Genomic DNA, 21,755 nt, shown 5'->3' on the forward strand with positions numbered 1-21,755 from the left:
TTTAATTAATTTAAAAACATTTCTGAAAACATAATTCCACTTTGACATAATGGGGTATTTTGTGTAGGCCAGTGACCCAAAATCTGAATTTAATCCATTTTAAATTTAGGCTGTGACACAACAATATGTGGAAAACATCTATTGATGAGAATACTTTCTGCAGGCACTGTATGTTGTGTTTGACAGTGTACAACTACATTCACCATTTTAATTGGCTGATGCGGATTTTGAGACAGAGGCAAAAAGTGTAATGTTTGTTAAAAGGGATCCCTGTTACCATATTTATTTACATTTATTGTTGTATGTTACACATTTACTTATGAGCAATTCTAATATCTTATAGTGAATATTAAGGCGTTATAAATGTTTTACAGGGCATTATATGTGTATGCGTCATAGAAATGGTTACTGGATATTTAACTTGTGTTGCAGAAGATGTCTTCAAATTTAACCAAACAGAAATTACCATATCAAATCTGATCTCATAAATTACCATATATCTGATCTCCTACAGTACCATATCATATCTGAGCTAATAAATTACCATATCATATCTAATAAATTATATGTGATCTGATCTCATACAGTATCATATCTGATCTGATCTCATATCATATCATAACATATCTGAACAGATCCCCTAATGATGTACCTAGGAAGGTTGTGGGTGGTGGAGAACAGATCCCCTAATGCTGCATTCAAAACACCTGGGAACTCAGGAATCTCAGACTTCAGTATGTTCAAGACACCTGTTAAGGTGTAGATGTGTAGAAATTATGTTGAATATAATAATAACCTACATTTATCAATCTGACTCCATTATTATGTGAACGCTATAGGTCCATAATGGTATCCAGTGGGTATAGCTAAGGTTGGAGCCTTAGAAGATGCACATGTTTAGGTTTTAAGTTCAAGTTCCAGAATACTGCACAGAAGTTCTAAATGTGAATATTTCATCCAACAGGAGTATTGTGTTGCTAGTTGGGCAGAGTTTGCTCTTTTGGGACTATCCCATCGGTTCCTTTGTACTGGGTAAGCTAAGTAAAAAGATAAAACAACGAACATTACCAGAGAGAGGTCAAAGACAAAACTGATCCTAGATCAGCACTCTTACTCTGGGATGCTTTGTGAATACGGGCTCTGGTCACATGTCCATGGATGACACAACCCTTCTAGTGGTCAATTCTGGTACTGCTATAACTTTACTGATAACGACTGTTTTCTATCTATTAACTAAAGTGTTTTTACTGTACTACGTTAACTAATAACTGACACCATTTAGAAGGAAAACATTGGAGTTACTATTCATACATTACAACACTTAGTATTACAGTATACCTGACAAGTAAATGACATACCTAGATCACAGTATATAGATGTGTTCATTCTACTGATGAAATACATGGTACATATGGAATGGAATGGAAGGAAACAGAACACTGCTGCATTTGAAATGGATTGATATCTGTAAAAACTTAAATGAAAACAGAATCTTATTCAATTGTTATATGCACACATTAAAATGGTAAAAATTGTAAATATAGTTTTTAAAAAAATCAACCACAGTTAGAGCCTACTAGACCACAGATAGAGCCTACTAGACCACAGTTAGAGCCTACTAGACCACAGTTAGAGCCTACTAGACCACAGTTAGAGCCTACTAGACCACAGTTAGAGCCTACTAGACCACAGTTCCACTCCCCTGGGCCTGATGAACGGTGGACAAACTCCACATAGCCCTGGTCTCTTTAAAGACATCAAATACATCTTTCAATGTAGATACACATAGAAACACATTAAGCCTAACAAAGGGAAAACCAGTGCAACTCCATAAGATAGGGGCTTACATTAGTTATTATAATTAGACTACGGTGTGAACGGTTTTTCACACACCCAGTAATTTGAAGTACATTTTACAACCTTCCAACTCTTCAATGGGTCTGATGCCGTCTGTGAGATCTCAATACAAGCCACCTCGTCATTCAAGTTACTTGGTTCCCCTTCCATCCAATAGCTATAAACAACACAGAGAATCAGAGATTAATATCATCCAATACAAAATAGAGAATCAGACGGTTAACCTAGTCTCCAGGCTCAATTGCTACCATTCGACAGAGAGTGAGAGAGACATCTGGCTGAGGACAAGATTATCAGACTGTAAAAAGTAATTTATTACAACAGAAAAAAACTCCTCCAGAACCTGTTCACTTACGTAGGTTTAAATGCTGTGTTGACAAGCCACTCCCACATTCCGTCATTTGTATATGCACCAATCCAGACATTCTTCTTTAATCCATGGATAAATATCTATAATATCATTTTGGAAGAAAAACAATGACCATTATTTAATCTCCACAGCAGAGGAACACTTTTACATGTTTATAAATAATAATAGTAGTAGTAGTCTAATAGTAGTAGTAGTAGTAGTATAATGTACTGAGCCTGGTCAATAGAAATACAAGGGGATTTAGGATGTTTGAAAAGGTCCTAAGTACTTTGATATATGCCTTCCTCAGAGCTCACAAAAAAATACAAAAAAGTTGCAGAGCGCTGGTGAAAACTCAGGAAGCATGGAGGGGAAGCGTGCTCACACCACACAGACCAATCTGCTCTGACGACTGCACCACGGCAGTTCACAATGCTCAGGCAAGAGGGAGAGTACTTGATGGAAACAGAGCGTTGTTTTTAATCATTTTTGTTTGAAGCCTTCCCCAACCAATTGCCCTAACCTTAACCCCTAACCATAACCCTTTGAGTTGTTTCTGTTTTAACCCTGTAACCTCACAGAATTAACCCTGTAACCACATGGAATGAATGCGTCAAAAATAGACTTTCATCCAGATTAGGTCGAATGTCGAAGTGAAACTATGAGATCAGGTTTCAGCCTCAGCTGCTATACTATAGTATAGGTATAGATATAATCTCATGCAAACTTGCTTTGCTGACAGGAAGTATATTCTATAAATTGACAGTGACATGAACATTGGTGATACAATGATTTACACATATTGAATACTAATCAGAGATGTAGATAATGATTAATAATTATAATAATAATAAAGAAACAGTAGTATTATAGCATTACTAATGTATTCTCTATTACCTGTTCTTCTCTGCTGTTTATAACAACCAACTCTCCACCCATTGCTTTGCACTGCCGCTGACCTTCCCTGCCTGAGTCCCTCGTGGAAGAGACATAATAACAGCTGGTGCCAAACTTCCACCATTCATTCAAACAGGGTTTCTCTGAAATAAACGAAATAGAACAGCAGGCATTTCAAAGTCTACAAATAAATGACATCTCTTCTAAGTATGAAATAAAATGATACTTGTAAATTAAGAAAATAAAAGACTGCACTCACCATAGTACCTAAGCCTGGTATTTAACTTGTCTCTCTCATCTGTAAAAGGGAAAAGTCTATCAAAATGTGTAACTGTCACAACATTGACTACAAATGTTTTAGTAAAAAAGAAAACACTTACTGGAATGCCCCAGTAAGTGTTACTTACAGGAATCCCCTATGATCACAGCCAGTAGAACACACACTGCAGCAACTCTGGAGGGTCTCTTCCACCACTGAAAATGTACTGAATCACAAATTATTAAAGTAAGATCTTTGGTAATGTGTTAATGTGTTTTACTTGAATCACCAGTGCTTTATTTGAGCCAGATCCTGCGGGAACAGGATCCGGCACCTCTCCAGTTTGGACTGATGCGTTACAGAACCTATTTGGCCGGATCCGCTACCTTTCGTGGCATGAAAAATAATTGTTACTGTTTGCAATGTAAAACTTATGATTAAAGCGCTTAATGTATCCTCCTTAATTCTACTGCCCCCTAAAAAAAAATGCAATGTGAAGATGTCGATTTTCAGCCCGCGCCTGATATTCTGAAAATACTAAACTTTTAACTACTTTATCACACATTGTTATTTCACATTATGGTTCACCCGATATGGATGAAAATACCATCAAATTAAAGCTGACTGTCTGCACTTTAATCTCAGTCATGATTTCAAATCCAAACTTTTGGAGTATAGAGCCATAAGAAGAAATGCTGCACTGTCCCAATAACTACAGAGGACACTGTAGATAGGGGTAAGGTAGAGGCAGGTGGCCTCAATATTAACAGAGGACACTGTAGATAGGGGTAAGGTAGAGGCAGGTAGTCTCAATATTAACGGAGGACACTGTAGATAGGGGTAAGGTAGAGGCAGGTAGCCTCAATATTAACAGAGGACACTGTAGATAGGGGTAAGGTAGAGGCAGGTAGTCTCAATATTAACGGAGGACACTGTAGATAGGGGTAAGGTAGAGGCAGGTAGCCTCAATATTAACAGAGGACACTGTAGATAGGGGTAAGGTAGAGGCAGGTAGCCTCAATATTAACAGAGGACACTGTAGATAGGGGTAAGGTAGAGGCAGGTAGCCTCAATATTAACAGAGGACACTGTAGATAGGGGTAAGGTAGAGGCAGGTAGGCTCAATATTAACAGAGGACACTGTAGATAGGGGTAAGGTAGAGACAGCTAGCCTCCATATTAACAGAGGACACTGTAGATAGGGGGTAAGGTAGAGGCAGGTAGCCTCCATATTAACAGAGGACACTGTAGATAGGGGGTAAGGTAGAGGCAGGTAGCCTCCATATTAACAGAGGACACTGTAGATAGGGGTAAGGTAGAGACAGCTAGCCTCCATATTAACAGAGGACACTGTAGATAGGGGGTAAGGTAGAGGCAGGTAGCCTCAATATTAACAGAGGGCACTGTAGATAGGGGTAAGGTACAGGCAGGTAGCCTCAATATTAACGGAGGACACTGTAGATAGGGGTAAGGTAGAGGCAGGTAGCCTCAATATTAACAGAGGACACTGTAGGTAGGGGTAAGGTAGAGAGGTAGCCTTGAGGTTACAGTGTTGGGCCTGTAACCGAAAGGTTGCTGGTTAGAATACCGGAGCAGACAAGGTGAAAAATATGTTGCAGTGCCCTTTAGCAAGGCACTTAATCCTAATTGCTCCAGGGGCGCTGTGCATTGGAGCCTTTGCGATCATTGTCAAGAAGCCGCACCCATCCCATTCGCGTTCAGAGTGAGAAAGTAAAGGCTATAGAGAAATAATTTCGCTCAAATTATGAGGATTTCTATCATCTTGAACAGGAGGAAAAGTAGAATATTAGTCAAAGTAGAAAAGATAATGTACCTTTACATCCAATGCTGACAAATCAATTATGATTAGTTCAGTCATTTTGATAACTAGATAAAAATAAACTTTGACAACAGACATAATACTTTAGTAGGGTACGTCCTTACCTGTGGTGAGGGTTGTTGACACCAGTTTACTTTGCCTTCCATTTTCCAGCACAGTGCAGACAGTGACAGAGTACTGAGTACCACTCTGCAGGTCAGAGAGAGTGATTCTGTGTGAAGATGTGGTGGTGATGTGTGGTTCTGTCCCTGGACGGCTGTAGGAGATCTGGTAATGATGTTGGGTTTGGTCCAATCCTGGTGGCTGGCTCCAGCTAACAGTAGCTGATGTGGTGTCCACTGAGTTAACATTCAGATGGTCTGGAGCTGGGGGTACTAAGGGGAAATAGATCATTGTCAGGGCTATAGTTTAACTCCAGAAATATATTACAGGAGGAAAAGTAGAAATGGCCGGCTTGCAATTCCTTTTGATATGGAAATAAATACGTAAAAAAAAAAACAGAAGTCACAACATTGGTTAGATTTGTAAAGTAACATAAATTAGGGGTTTCTGCTGTATTCATTTAGCAACGGTGCTGCTACATTGTCGCCGCCACACCAATTTCTTTCAATATAAAGAATGCTGTGATTATAAATACTCTCCACAATAAGAAGTGTTTTACACTAGTACTGATAAAGTTAAAGCAAGCAGAGGCAGATCAACTACTTGATATATTGACTCACATTAATGGGAAGCGAGCAAGAATTCAGATACTATAAAAACTGTTAATGATTTCGGCACCAAACTGCATTATGAGATCTGTGGAATTCACCATCATATATTTCTCATCAGGGAAGATACTGTACCTTTACATCCAATGCTGACACATCCATTATGATTAGTTTAGAGTCATTTTGATAACTAGTTAATGTTTAATCAACTTTGACACTAGATATAATAATTATGTTGGGTACTTCGTTACCTTTGGTGAGGGTTGTTGACACCAGTTGACTTTTCTTTCCATTTTCCAGCACAGTGCAGACAGTGACAGAGTACTGAGTCCCATATTGCAGGTCAGAGAGAGTGATGCTGTGTGAAGATGTGGTAGTGATGTGTGGTTCTGTCCCTGGACAGTGGTAGGAGATCTGGTAATGATGTTGGGTTTGGTCCAATCCTGGTGGCTGGCTCCAGCTAACAGTACCTGACGTGGTGTCAACAGTTAGCTGGTCCGGAGCAGGAGGTACTGAGGGGAAATAAATTGTCAGGGCTGTTGTTAATCTCTATATATATATATATATATATATAAATATATAATATATACACTGAGATCATGTGACAGATCACGTGACACTTAGATTGCACACAGGTGGACTTTATTTAACTAATTATGTGACTTCTAAAGGTAACTGGTTGCACCAGATCTTATTTAGGGGCTTCATAGCAAAGGTGGTGAATACATATGCACGCACGACTTTCCCGTTATTGTTTTAAATAATTTTTTTAAACAAGTCATTTTTTTCATTCCACTACACCAATTTGGACTATTTCGTGCATGTCCATTACATGAAATCCAAATCAATTTAAATTACAGGTTGTAATGCAACAAAATAGGAAAAACGCCAAGGGGGATGAATACTGTTGCAAGGCACTGTAAATCCTCTCCACAATAACAAGTGTTTAACACTGTACTACTGATAAAGTTAAAGTAACCAGAGGCAGATCAACTCCTTGACTTAATGACTCAGAGGAATTGAAGAAAGCATGAACTCAGATATTAGTGCATTCGCGAAGTATTCAGACCCCTTGACCTTTTCCATATTCTGTTACGTTACAGCCTTATTCTAAAATGAATTAAATTGTTTTTCCCCCCTTGTCAATCTACACACAATTCCCCATAATGACAAAGCAAAACCAGGTTTTTACAATTTTTAGCTAATTTATAAAATAAAAAAAACGAAATATGACATTTACATAAGTATTCAGACCCTTTACTCAGTACTTTGTTGAAGCACCTTTGGCAGCGATTACAGCCTAGAGTATTCTTGGGTATGACGCTACAAGCTTGGCACACATGTATTTGGAGAGTTTCTCCCATTCATTTTAGATCCTCTCAAGCTCTGTCAGGTTGGATGGGGAGCGTCACTGCACAGCTATTTTTAGGCCTCTCCAGAGATATTCGATAGGGTTTAAGTCCGGGCTCAGGCTGGGCCACTCAAGAACATTCAGAGATTTTTCCCGAAGCTACTCCTGCCATTCTCCAGTCTGAGGTCCTGAGCAGGTTTTCATCAAGGATCTTTCTGTACTTTGCTCCGTTAATCTCTCCCTTGATCCTGACTAGTCTCCCAGTCCCTGCCGCTGAAAACCATCCCCACAGCATAGTTTCCTCCAGACGTGATGATTCGTATTCAGGTCAAATAGTTAAATCTTGGTTTCATCAGATCATATAATCTTGCTTTCATGTGCCTTTTACTGAGGAGTGGCTTCCGTCTGGCCACCATACCATAAATGCCTGATTGGTGGAGTGCTGCAGAGATGGTGGTCTTTCTGGAAGGTTCTCCCATCTCCACAGAGGAACTCTGGAGCTCTGTCAGAGTGACCATCGGGTTCTCTGTCAACTACCTGACTAAGACCCTTCTCCCCTGATTGCTCAGTTTTGGCCAGGCGGCCAGCTCTAGGAAAAGTCTTGGTGGTTCCAAACTTCTTCCATTTAAGAATGATGGAAGCCACTGTGTTCTTGGGGACCTTCAATGCAGCAGACATGTTTTGGTACCCTTTCCCAGATCTGTGCCTCGACACAATCCTGTTTCGGAGCTCTACGGACAATTCCTTCCACGAAATGGCTTGGTTTTTGCTCTGACATAATAATAATAATAATATGCCATTTAGCAGACGCTTTTATCCAAAGCGACTTACAGTCATGTGTGCTTACATTTTTGTGTATGGGTGGTCCCGGGGATCGAACCCACTACTCTGGCGTTACAAGCGCCGTGCTCTACCAGCGCTTGCACTACTACAGCGCAGTTGCACTGTCAACTGTGGGACCTTTTATATAGACAGGTGTGTGCCTTTCCAAATCATGTCCAATCAATTGAATTTACCACAGGTGAAGTCCAATCAAGTTGTGGAAACATATCAAGGAGGATCAATGGAAACAGGATGCACCTGAGCTCAAGTTCAAGTCTCATAGCAAAGGGTCTGAATACTTTTTAATTTGTAATAAATTTGCAACAAATTCTAATAACCAGTTTTTGCTTTGTCATTATGGGGTATTGATGACAAACAAAATATATTTTATAAATGTTTTATTAAAGCTGTAATGTAACAAAATATGGAAAAAGTTAAGGGGTCGGAATACTTTCAGAATGCACTGTACAAACAATTTTTGGGGAATTCACAAATAGTCATTTTGATAACCATAAATAATACTTAAGTAGAGTACTTACCTGTGGTGAGGGTTGTTAACACCAGTTGACTTTGCTTTCCATCTTCCAGCACAGTGCAGACAGTGACAGAGTACTGAGTACCAGGTTTCAGGTCCGAGAGAGTGATGCTGTGTGAAGATGTGGTAATGATGTGTGGTTCTGTCCCTGGACAGTGGTAGGAGATCTGGTAATGATGGGTTTGGTCCAATCCTGGTGGCTGGCTCCAGCTAACAGCAGCTGATGTTGTGTCCACTGAGTCAACAGTCAGCTGGTCTGGAGCAGGAAGTACTAAGGGAAGATAAATACATTATTGTCAATGCTACAGTTTAACTCCAGATATACACTGAGTTTACAAAACATTAAGGATACCTGCACTTTCCATGAAAGACTGACCAGGTGAATCCAGATGAAAGCTATGTTCCCTTATTGATGTCACTTGTTAAATCCACGTCAATCAGTGTAGATGAAGGGGAGGAGACAGGTTAAAGAAGGATTTTTAAGCCTTGAGACAACTGAGACATGGATTTTATAAATGTGCCATTCAGAGGGTGAATGGGCAAGACAAAATATTTAAGTGCCTTTGAACGGAGTATGGCATGTGCCAGGAGCATACATATTGGTCAAGAACTGCGACGGTGCTGGTTTTTTACATTTACATTACATTTTAGTCATTTAGCAGACGCTCTTATCCAGAGCGACTTACAGTTAGCACATACATTATTTTATCGAACCCACAACCCTGGCGTTGCAAACGCCACGCTCTACCAACTGAGCTACATCCCCTGCCGGCCATTCCCTCTCCTACCCTGGACGACGCTGGGCCAATTGTGCGCCGCCCCATGGGTCTCCTGGTCGCGGCCGGCTACGACAGAGCCTGGATTCGAACCAGGATCTCTAGTGGCACAGCTAGCACTGCGATGCAGTGCCTTAGACCACTGCGCCACTCGGGAGACACACTCAACAGTTTCACGTGTGTATCAAGAATGGTCTACCACCCAATGGACATCCAGCCAACTTGACACAACTGTGGGAAGCATTGGAGTCAACATGGGCCAGCATTCCTGTGGAACGCTTTCAACACCTTGTAGAGTCTGACCCAATGAATTGAGGCTGTTCTGAGGGCAAAATGTTTGTACACTCAAATGTAATAAAATATTCAACAAATGTCCCACTTAACATTTCTCAATTTTATAAATCAGAAAAATGTAAAAGTTGTAAAAAAAATAAAGTCCTCAAGCTTTTGATAAAGAGATACATTACTTCCTCTCAGATATTGGCTGAATGTTGCTTCTTTCAGCCTCCCCAAAAGGCAAAAATCTCTTGATTAGGCTCAGTGTTGCACTAAGATTGCCGTAGTATTTTAAGATGTTCTAGCTAGGGTTGTGGAGGTCATGACATTTTGTCAGCTGGTTATTGTCATGCAATAGACTGCCGGTCTCACGGTAATTGACCGTGAATTAACATACCATAAAACTTCTATAAAATGCTGAGTCTCAAATAGCCTCCTGTTCTTCTTAATAGCTGAACAATAAAACACATTTCAGTCTATAAACGCCTGTTTCAAATAAACGCCTGGTTTAAATTAATTGTTTACGAGGTTACCATGAATTGTTTACAAGGTTTAATGTTTAAATAATTAAGCAATGACTCGAAGAAATTATGGCAATCAACCATTTTACAGCCAGTAAGAAACATTCAATTGAACATATTTCTATCATAAGCCGCCTCCAACATCGTTTTAGAGAATTTGGCAGTACTTCCAACCGGCCTCACAACCACAGACCGTGTGTAACCATGCCAGCCCAGGACCTCCACATCCGGCTTCTTCACCAGCGGGATCGTCTGAGACCAGCGACCCGGACAGCTGATGAAACTGAGGAGTATTTCTGTCTGTCATAATGCCCTTTGTGGGGTAAAACTCATTCTGATTGGCTGGGCCTGGCTCCCAAGTGGGTGGGCCTATGCCCTCTCAGGCCCCTCCATGGCTGCGCCCCTGCCCAGTCTAGTGAAATCCATAGATTAGGGCCTAATGAATTTATTTCAATTAACAGATTTCCTTATAAGAACTTTAACTCAGTAAAATTGTTTAAATTGTTGCATTTATATTTTTGTTCAGAATAATATGTAGCTGTGCGTGGGTAAAATCACAGGGGACCATCTGCTACCCTGCCCAAACCACCGTATTACGCTACTCTCATCACCCCACTGGGGAACCATCGATACAGCTGGCTAGCCTATCTTCAAAGAAGCAACTTCAAGAGCGTATGGAAGGAAAATCAATTCTGTAGTTCTGTTCAGGACTACATGACAAGTCACCGGATACCGGACAACTACAGAGGAGAAAAACAGAAGACTTGTTGGAACACCTTCGGAGAATCAGAGCCTTAAAAGCGTGCCGCGAAAAGGCCCAACTACCTTTCCAATGCGGCCCTGTCCACCGAGAGAGATACAGTGAGGGAAAAAAGTATTTGATCCCCTGCTGATTTTGTACGTTTGCCCACTGACAAAGACATGATCAGTCTATGATTTTAATGGTAGGTTTATTTGAACAGTGAGAGACAGAATAACAACAAAAAAATTAAGAAAAACGCATGTCAAAAATATTATAAATTGATTTGCATTTTAATGAGGGAAATAAGTATTTGACCTCTCTGCAAAACATAACTTAGTACTTGGTGGCAAAACCCTTGTTGGCAATCACAGAGGTCAAATGTTTCTTGTAGTTGGCCACCAGGTTTGCACACATCTCAGGAGGGATTTTGTCCCACTCCTCTTTGCAGATCTTCTCCAAGTCATTAACGTTTCGAGCCTGACGTTTGGCAACTCGAACCTTCAGCTCCCTCCACAGATTTTCTATGTGATTAAGGTCTGGAGACTGGCTAGGCCACTCCAGGACCCTAATGTGCTTCTTCTTGAGCCACTCCTTTGTTGCCTTGGCCGTGTGTTTTGGGTCATTGTCATGCTGGAATACCCATCTACGACCCATTTTCAATGCCCTAGCTGAGGGAAGGAGGTTCTCACCCAAGATTTGACGGTACATGGCCCCGTCCATCGTCCCTTTGATGCGGTGAAGTTGTCCTGTCCCCTTAGCAGAAAAACACCCCCAAAGCATAATGTTTCCGCCTCCATGTTTGACGGTGGGGATGGTGTTCTTGGGGTCATAGGCAGCATTCCTCCTCCTCCAAACACGACAAGTTGAGTTGATGCCAAAGAGCTTGATTTTGGTCCCATCTGACCACAACACTTTCACCCAGTTCTCCCCTGAATCATTCAGATGTTCATTGGCAAACTTCAGACGGGCCTGTATATGTGCTTTCTTGAGCAGGGGGACCTTGCGGGCGCTGCAGGATTTCAGTCCTTCACGGCGTAGTGTGTTACCAATTGTTTTCTTGGTGACTATGGTCCCAGCTGCCTTGAGATCATTGACAAGATCCTCCCGTGTAGTTCTGGGCTGATTCCTCACCGTTCTCATGATCATTGCAACTCCACGAGGTGAGATCTTGCATGGAGCCCCAGGCCGAGGGAGATTGACAGGTCTTTTGTGTTTCTTCCATTTGCGAATAATCACACCAACTGTTGTCACCTTCTCACCAAGCTGCTTGGCGATGGTCTTGTAGCCCATTCCAGCCTTGTGTAGGTCTACAATCTTGTCCCTGACATCCTTGGAGAGCTCTTTGGTCTTGGCCATGGTGGAGAGTTTGGAATCTGATTGATTGATTGCTTCTGTGGACAGGTGTCTTTTATACAGGTAACAAGCTGAGATTAGGAGCACTCCTTTTAAGAGTGTGCTCTTAATCTCAGCTCGTTACCTGTATAAAAGACACCTGGGAGCCAGAAATCTTTCTGATTGAGAGGGGGTCAAATACTTATTTCCCTCATTAAAATGCAAATCAATTTATAACATTTTTGACATGTGTATTTCTGAATTTTTTTGTTGTTATTCTGTCTCTCACTGTTCAAATAAACCTACCATTGAAATTATAGACTGATCATTTCTTTGTCAGTGGGCAAACGTACAAAATCAGCAGGGGATCAAATACTTTTTTCCCTCACTGTACATGGCGAACCAGGCATTTCAAAGAGGGCGGCGGTTCATGTGCAAAGTATATGGTTACAGTAGAACATTTTTACATTTTAGTCATTTAGCAGACGCTCTTATCCAGAGCGACTTACAGTTAGTGAATACATCTTTTTTTTTTATACTGGCCCCCCATGGGAATCGAACCCGCAACCCTGGCGTTGCAAACGCCATGCTCTATCAACTGAGCTACATCCCTGCCGGCCATTCCCTCCCCTACCCTGGACGACGCTGGGCCAATTGTGCGCCGCCCATGAGTCTCCTGGTCGCGGCCGGCTGCGACAGAGCCTGGATTCGAACCAGGATCTCTAGTGACACAGTTAGCACTGCGATGCAGAAGAGAGTAGTTTCCGAATGTGGCAATGTTAAGTGATTCTCTCCCTCTCTTCTTTAACAAGCATCAATGTTGTTGTCATTCCACTAGGGACCTGTTTTCATCACATTAAGTTTCCAGTCAATAACCGGTATAGTGGGTGTGTTTATCCTGTGTTCCCATTTAATTAGCTACTAAATAAATAATTAAACTAATTTCTGTAGTACTGAATCATAAGTAAGGCTCGGGTTTTTGCAGATGAAAGGAGGTTATGACTGTTCAGAATAATGATATGATACGAGGTTATGATTAATACGTTGACTGTTTATAGATGTGATAGGTAAACAAGGTAACTCTTTAAAGAACCGCTCTCGTGGTGCCCCAGATCTCTATGAGTTAATTGTTACATTATTAATTTAATCGGGTAACAATTAATCATAGTTGATTAGATAAATAACAGTCGTCAGATTAATGTTGAAGTCAAGTCACGACACTGTCCATGGTTCTGATATGAAGATGTTGAAAGGTCATGTAACTGTTTGTTACTGTACATTCAAGCCCTAGTTCTACCTTAAATTTTAGCTCACCTCATTTTCAAAAAACTTTTAATAAAATGTTTATAGCCTTTGTGGTATTATTTTATGTATCATGAAGGCAAATGTAGGGAAAGGTCAAAGGTAAAATAATAATATTAGTAATAAGCATGGATATGTTGTAAAATTGAAAATCTATATGCCTTGGAGTGTTTATGGATTGAGAGCCAGTTGAATTCAGAGCAGAGATAATTATGTGTTTTTCATGAAAACTCCTGCAGCTGGTTTAGGAATGTCAATGACGTGATGGCTGTGGAGATAGAAGTAACAATGGAACTGGTGTTAGCATTTCTTTATGCTTATGACCTTATGACCTGACACATGGCCACATGCACATAATCTCAGGGGCTGAGAGGATGATGAATGATAAATGTTTTATAATGTATTATGAAATGATAATGGTGAAACAGAATGAACATGTTTGATATTTTATAATCCAGATATATGTTTAAATAATGAATATAGACATTAAGTATATGATGTGTTCTTTTACAGGGGTTTTTAAACTGAGGCCATGGGGTTCTAGACATCTGGTTTGCATTTACATTCGTTTTTTAAGAAGGGGCTTTTGAGAAGGGGCCTAGGCACGCAGCCAATAGAATGATCGAATGAGAGGGTGGTACCGAACTAAAAAAAGTTAGGAATGTTTGTACATGTGGCTATAAAATTGAGCTCTTGGCGAAAAAGGGACAGTCTTTGTCTCTTTGGAAAAAGGCTCGGCTTTGTTTTTTTAATAAAGTCTAAATTCTTAAATTCACAGGCTCTGATGTCTTGAGAGATATTTTTGAGTTAATTATCTAGTCAAATGTTTCTACAACACCTTACAGGTGGAAAAGTACAAAAATCCAAGGCTTTCGATATGGGGAAAAAACAAAACAAAGAAAAAACAGAACAGAACACTAACAACAAAACAAAAATGTTATTTGTAATGCAACAAAATCACTGTAGTTTCTGGTAAAGAGATGATGAGCTGTAATTGGGGGAAGATCTCTTACTAGTGCAGATTGTTGTAGAGACAGGTTCACTCTGTTCCCCATTGCTCAGCACAGTTGCAACACTAACAGTGTACTCTGTGCCGGGTTGCAGGTTTGAGAAGGTTTTGTGGCAGTCGTCAGTAATGGCTGCGAGGGGGTCTGTTCCTGGAATGCAGTTGGATATGAAGAAGTGCTGTGGGACTTTCCCCATCCCTTCAGTCTTGGACCAGTGGAGAGTGAAGGAGGTCTCTTCCAAATGGTCTATCTTGAAATCTCTGGGTGGGAACACTGGAACAAAAATCAAGATTTGTTTAGAATAGAGGATGTGCTGTTTTTGACAGAGAGTCCAAAAATGTCTCTAGGAATGAATGAATGATGTAGTCTGAATAAAAACACAAGTTAGCCTACTGTACCTGTGGATAGGGATGCTGAGACACATCTGCTTTGGCTTCCATCTTCTCCCTCTGTAGCCACGTTGAACTGGTACTTTTTACCAGGTTGGAGACTGCTTATTTCAAGATGATGCCCACCTTTCACTCTTGTTGACCTTGTTTCCCCGTCACACCCCCAGGTCACTCTGAATGTCTGTGGTCCTGTCAGCCCCTGAGGAGAACTCCAGCTCAGAGACACTGAATCTAATGTCAGCAACAGGACCTGGATGTCACCAGGAGGGGGCAGCACTGGTGAAGGAATAATGAGAGAGAAACAAACTTTATTGACAATAAATTTACATAAACATGTGTATTATTCATCCCAGCAGTTAAGGGACAACAATTGATATCTTACTAAATGTATCCTCTTAAATTGAGATTTAAATTAAATAATATTGTTTGGGTCAGTTTATTACGTGTTTCCACATATACCTACCATCATCATCTGAGGCCAGCATTGTGTGACGGTGGCCAACACAACTCTTAAAGCGTGAGAACAAAATATGAATCAGTCATTTCTTTAAAAAAACAGAACTTGTTACTTTGGTAAATGTACAACAGATATTTTAAAATCAAGATACATCAACTGCTTTTGACATACAGGTAACAGCCAACATAAAGGAAACACTTGAGTAAATGATGGATACAAAGTATATTGAAAGCAGGTGCTTCCACACAGGTGTGGTTCCTGAGTTAATTAAGTGATTAAAACATCCCATCATGCTTAGGGTCATGTATTAAAATGCCCAGGTGCCCATTATTTTGGCTACCATGGCTAGAAGAGATCTCAGTGACTTTGAAAGAGGGGTCTCAACGGAGCATAGGGGCTTTAAAGGATGTGTGTCTGTCGCCAGGGTGGAACACTTATATAGCAGATGCTCTTATCCAGAGCGACTTACAGTTAGTGAGTGCATACATCATTTTTTTATTTTTCATACTGGCCCCCCGTGGGAATCGAACCCACAACCCTGGTGTTGCAAACGCCATGCTCTACAAACTGAGCTACATCCCTGTAATGGCTGCGAGGGGGTCTTTTCCTGGAATGCAGTTGGATATGAATGCAGTTGGCCATTCCCTCCCCTACCCTGGACGACGCTGGGCCAATTGTGCGCCGCCCCATGGATCTCCCGGTACCGGCCGGCTACGACAGAGCCTGGATTCGAACCAGGATCTCTAGTGGCACACTTAGACCACTGCGCCACTCGGGAGGTCTACAATCAACAAAACACCAAATTATAGAATTTATTGTGGAAGACCTCCAATAGAGTTCCAGACAGTTGTAGAATCTATGTCAAGGTACATTGAAGCTGTTCAGGCAGCTGGTGGGGGACCATCTCCCTATTAAGATACTTTATTTAGGCAGATAACCTGTATAATCATTTTACATTTACATTTTAGTCATTTAGCAGACGCTCTTATCCAAGCGACTTACAGTTAGTGAGTGCATACTTTTTCATTTTCATACATATTTCTCCACAGCGTTCCGACTTATACGGGCACTGAAGTTCTGAATGTTTTGCCACGGTGAAAGAAACAAGCACAATTGCACGTTTCATTGCATAAAAGAAGAAAAAAAAAAGACATGTTCGGATAAAACACTGACGGTGCCGTCACACATTGCAATAATTCTGCTGATACTGTAGCTGATCAACTTTTCAGCGTCCTCAGAACTGTACTGTACAACCCTGAGTAATGAAACAAGATGAAACCCAATGCCATGTCGGTCATCATTTAGGAAATAGTATTAGCCGGGTCATTCCTACAATGTGGTGCATTTTGGACCTCATAACTTTTGGAGAAAAAAATAATAATTTAGTGTAGTATTCTATCAGAAAAAGGACATGTCTGACTTTCATAAAAATATATTGGTCAAACTCAGGCACTTACATTTTTTGGTGCATTTTCCAACTTGTTAGGTGCATAATCCTAACAGGGTGGAAACTAACTGGGTGGACATTTGTTGGCTAAATTAGCCATATTTTTGTGAGTGATCAAGTTTGAGCTAGCATAATGTTGGACCCTTGAACATGATTTTAACTTCTCTATCAAACATATTTTAACATTTTGAAATGTGGTTAATTTTCATGTAGCGTTAGACCATTGTTTTCCCACCAAAGAAAGTATGATAATTCCTGAATGTGGGGTCATTGTAGGAAAGGGTGGTTTTCTTAAATGGAGATTTACAAACTAACAGGGTGGAAAGTGATATCAGGGACACACAGAACATCTTAAATACAATAATAATTAATAAAAAACATTATTGATGAGAGAATTTAACTTGGACTATAAAATAATGAAGAAAGATTAAATATTTTATGGCTTATATTTCTTGTGGAAATTGATGAATAACACCCGTGGACATGGCAAAAACACCAACATCCACTGAAGAAAAGTGTTCAAAATACATACACTTCCCTTTCAAGATCCATATTTTTGTGTTTTTAAGGACGGCGGACCTTATATTTAAAGCCTTTTGGAATCCACATGTTAAACTAAATAAGAATTGATATTTCCTGGAGACAGAAAACGCATTGTAGAAATGATCCAGGCCTAGGCTGGACACCAATTCGACCTAACCTGATACAGTTTATGTCGAATTGACGTCAAAAGATGATTTTCTTTTGCATTTAAGTTAACCCTAACCCGTTTACTAACCTTAACCTTAATTATCCTAACTTGCTGCATAATTTATCCTAACCAACCTGCTACGAAAAGTCTAACCTGGTCATTTCTGACAAATGGTATCCCTTCTAGCCCAAACGCCCCAACCATAGAGAATGATAGAGGACTCTAGCGGCCAAAAGGCCACATTAGAATGGGCAGTGCCATTGAGGGATGCCATCATATTAATGTAGTCAACTGGGTGGGACTTCCAACATCACTGGCTGAAAAATAAAATGTACTCCTTTAAAATGGAGATAGCCTCATCGGCGCTGCCCATGATGTCAGAGATGGTAAATAGAATAGATACAAGGGTGAGCCCTCTATCTAGCTCAATGGTTCCAATTTAAACCTGTGGCGTACAGCATTAGCATCAAATAGCCCCCGCGATATGCAACTTTTCAGGGAAGTTAGGAACCAATATACACAAGCAGTCAGGAAAGCAAAGGCTAACTTTTTCAAACAGAAATTTCTATCCTGTAGCACTAACTCCAAAAAGTTTTGGGACACTGTAAAGTCCATGGAGAATAAGAGCACTTCCTCCCAGCTGCCCACTGCACTGAGGCTAGGAAACACTATCACCACCGATAAATCTACAATAATCGAGAATTTCAACAAGCATTTTGCTACAGCTGGCCATGCTTTCCATCTGGCTACCACTAACCCGGCCACCAACTCTGCACCCTCTGCTGCAACTTGCCCATGCCCCCCCCACTTCTCCTTCACACAAATTCAGACAGCTGATGTTTTGAAAGCGCTGCAAAATCTGGACCCCTACAAATCAGCTGGGCTAGACAATCTGGACCCTTTCTTTCTAAAACTAGCCGCCGAAATTGTCGCAACCCCTATTACTAGTCTGTTCAACCTCTCTTTCATAACGTCTGAGATCCCCAGAGATTGGAAAGCTGCCGCGGTCATCCCCCTCTTCAAAGGGGGTGACACTCTAGATCCAAACTGCTACAGACCTATATCCATCCTGCCCTGCCTTTCGAAAGTATTCGAAAGCCAAGTTAACAAACAGATCATCGACCATTTCGAATACCACCGTACCTTCTCCGCTATGCAATCCGGTTTCCGAGCTGGTCACGGGTGCACTTCAACCACGCTCAAGGTCCTAAACGATATTATAACCGCGATTGATAATAGACAGTACTGTGCAGCCGTCTTCATCGACCTGGCCAAGGCTTTCGACTCTGTCAACCACCGCATTCTTATTGGCAGACTAAATAGCCTTGGTTTCTCAAATGACTGCCTCGCCTGGTTCACCAACTACTTCTCAGATAGAGTTCAGTGTGTCAAATCGGAGGGCCTGTTGTCTGGACCTATGGCAGTCTCTATGGGGGTGCCACAGGGTTCAATTCTTGGGCCGACACTTTTCTCCGTGTATATCAATGATGTCGCTCTTGCTGCTGGTGACTCTCAGATCCACCTCTACGCAGACGACACCATTTTGTATACATCTGGCCCTTCATTGGACACTGTGTTAACAAACCTCCAAACGAGCTTCAATGCCATACAACAATCCTTCAGTAGCCTTCAACTGCTCTTAAACACTAGTAAAACTAAATGCATGCTTTTCAATCGAACGCTGCTAGCACCCGCCCACCCGACTAGAATCACCACTCTCGACGGGTCTGACCTAGAGTATGTGGACAACTACAATTATCTAGGTGTCTGGTTAGACTGTAAACTCAACTTCCAGACTCACATAAAGAATCTCCAATCCAAAGTTAAATCTAGAATCGGCTTCCTATTTCGCAACAAAGCCTCCTTCACTCATGCTGCCAAACATGCCCTCGTAAAACTGACTATCCTACCGATCCTTGACTTCGGCGATGTCATTTACAAAATAGCCTCCAACACTCTACTCAGCAAATTAGATGTAGTCTATCACAGTGCCATCCGTTTTGTCTCCAAAGCCCCATATAATACCCACCACTGTGACCTGTACGCTATAGTTGGCTGGTCCTCACTACATGTTCGTCGTCAAACCCACTGGCTCCAGGCCATCTATAAATCACTGCTAGGCAAATCCCCGCCCTATCTTAGCTCATTGGTCACCATAGCAGCACCCACCCGTAGTCTGCGCTCCAGCAGGTATATCTCACTGGTCATTCCCAAAGCCAACACCTCCTTTGGCCGCCATTCCTTCCAGTTCTCTGCTGCCAATGACTGGAACGAATTGCAAACATCTCTGAAGCTGGAGACTCTTATCTCCCCCAATAACTTTAAGCATCAGTTGTCAGAGCACCTTACCGATCACTGCACCTGTACACAGCCCATCTGAAATTAGCCCGCCCAACTACCTCATCCCTATATTGTTATTTATTTTGCTCATTTGTACCCCAGTATCTCTATTTGCACATAATCTCTTGCACATCTAGCATTCCAGTGTTAATACTATTGTAATTATTCTGCACTATAGCCTATTTATTGCCTTACCTCCATAACTTGCTACATTTGCACACACTGTATATATATTTTCTGTTGTATTTCTGACTTTATGTTTTTTTTTCTTTACCCCATATGTAACTCTGTGTTGTTTTTATTGCACTACTTTGCTTTATCTTGGCCAGGTCGCAGTTGTAAATGAGAACCTGTTCTCAACTGGCTTACCTGGTTAAATAAAGGTGAAATAAAAAATAAAATAAAATAAAAAGTGGTCGCGTTTTTACGCGTCCATGTTGTCCGGTTTGACTGGGTGCAGCTGCGACGGGAAGTCATAGGCTATGTCTGAAATCTGTATTGCCCACTACTTACTAAAAACACTCCATTTTCGAAATGCATACCTAAAATGCCTACTAATTAAACATAAGTATGGGTATTCGGACACAACCACTAAAAATGTACCGCAAGTCAATTAGGCCTACAGGGCACAGGGCACTCATCGACATGACCACCTATCAACGTTTGAAAGAAACACACTGTATAGACACGATTGTCTATTGTTTCTTTCGACATAAGCATGTATTATTTTAGGATAAATATATCGGCTTAATAGATCACATCTCAGCGTCAGATCGCTGTGTAAAAGACACCTTTCGTAGACTTCCTTGTGCGCACTCCGCCATAGTGGGCCTAGTTGGGTATTTGTCATTTTTACCTGGAAGTCATAGGCCATGTCTGAAATGTGCATTGTCCACTACTTACTAAAACTACATAGTGTACTAATCGTAATACGTACTATTTAGAACGTACTGTTTAGTAAAAATGTATGCACTAAGTACACTGCATCCTCTCTGCTGATAACCATCTGTCAAACACCTGAGTCTGTAAAGACGATTATCTTAAGTGTGGAGCGAATTCTACCAAAGCCAAAATGAGTATAAAATCCTAGCATTTAAAGCACTCAATTTTCGAAATGTTACATTATTTTCGAAATTTCACATAATATAAAAAACGCGCTATTTTCGCATACCTAAAATGCCTACTAATTAAACGCAAGTATGGGTATTCGGGCACGGACACAGTAAAAATGTACCGCAAGTCAATTAGGCCTACAGGGCACTCGACATGACCACCTATCAAACTTTGAAAGAAATACACTGTATACGCACGACTGCCTATTGTTTCTTTCGACATAAGCATGTATTATTTTAGGATCAATATATCAGCTTAATAGATTACATGTCAGCGTCAGATCGCTGTGAAAAAAGACAACACCTTTCGTAGACTTCCTTGTGCGCACTCCGCCGTAGTTGGCCTAGTTGGGTATTTGATATTTTTACCTGCCATTTATTAGAAAGAGAAGTTAAAATTCGGGCATTATTATGTTCACGTTTCGTTGGGATAAATAACAATGCACTCCTAAAGAATCTTACACCTGACTTATTTAATAAAAATATGAACCTACCATTTCTCCTGCTGTCATGAAGACTCGGGTAAAGCCACGTAAAAGAGTTGTCGAATAGACTTTCCTCTTCTTCTTTGGTATAATGGCATTCGCAACAATTGTATCTGCATTCCGCCACCTACTGTACAGGTAGATAATAAGGATCATTGCAGTGCTTCTGCTGTTAAGTCTTGAAGGCCCAAAAACGTATCGGATGCAGATATAATGCTGTCCAGCTTCTTGGACACTTGTGCAGTACAATTAATAACT

General features: G+C 40.9%; 1 protein-coding gene across 1 annotated transcript; it reads right to left on the reverse strand.

Annotated features, from left to right (window-relative positions):
• Window positions 1-259: 259 nt before the first annotated feature.
• LOC311110119 (fibronectin-like) lies at window positions 260-21,581 on the reverse strand. The gene is made up of 12 exons (XM_084188688.1): window positions 21,507-21,581; window positions 15,429-15,474; window positions 14,975-15,241; window positions 14,583-14,849; window positions 8,625-8,891; window positions 6,164-6,424; window positions 5,307-5,576; window positions 3,511-3,588; window positions 3,363-3,401; window positions 3,104-3,246; window positions 2,213-2,307; window positions 260-2,014 (listed from the first exon to the last, which is right to left on the reverse strand). The coding sequence occupies exons 1-12, from the start codon at window positions 21,522-21,524 to the stop codon at window positions 1,867-1,869; spliced, it is 1,899 nt and encodes a 632-aa protein (XP_084044814.1). The 5' UTR covers window positions 21,525-21,581; the 3' UTR covers window positions 260-1,866.
• Window positions 21,582-21,755: the final 174 nt, after the last annotated feature.

The sequence above is a fragment of the Coregonus lavaretus genome, assembly GCF_964263955.1.
Source record: "Coregonus lavaretus genome assembly, contig: SUPER_35_unloc_2, whole genome shotgun sequence".
In the NCBI taxonomy this organism is placed as follows: Eukaryota; Metazoa; Chordata; class Actinopteri; order Salmoniformes; family Salmonidae; genus Coregonus; species Coregonus lavaretus.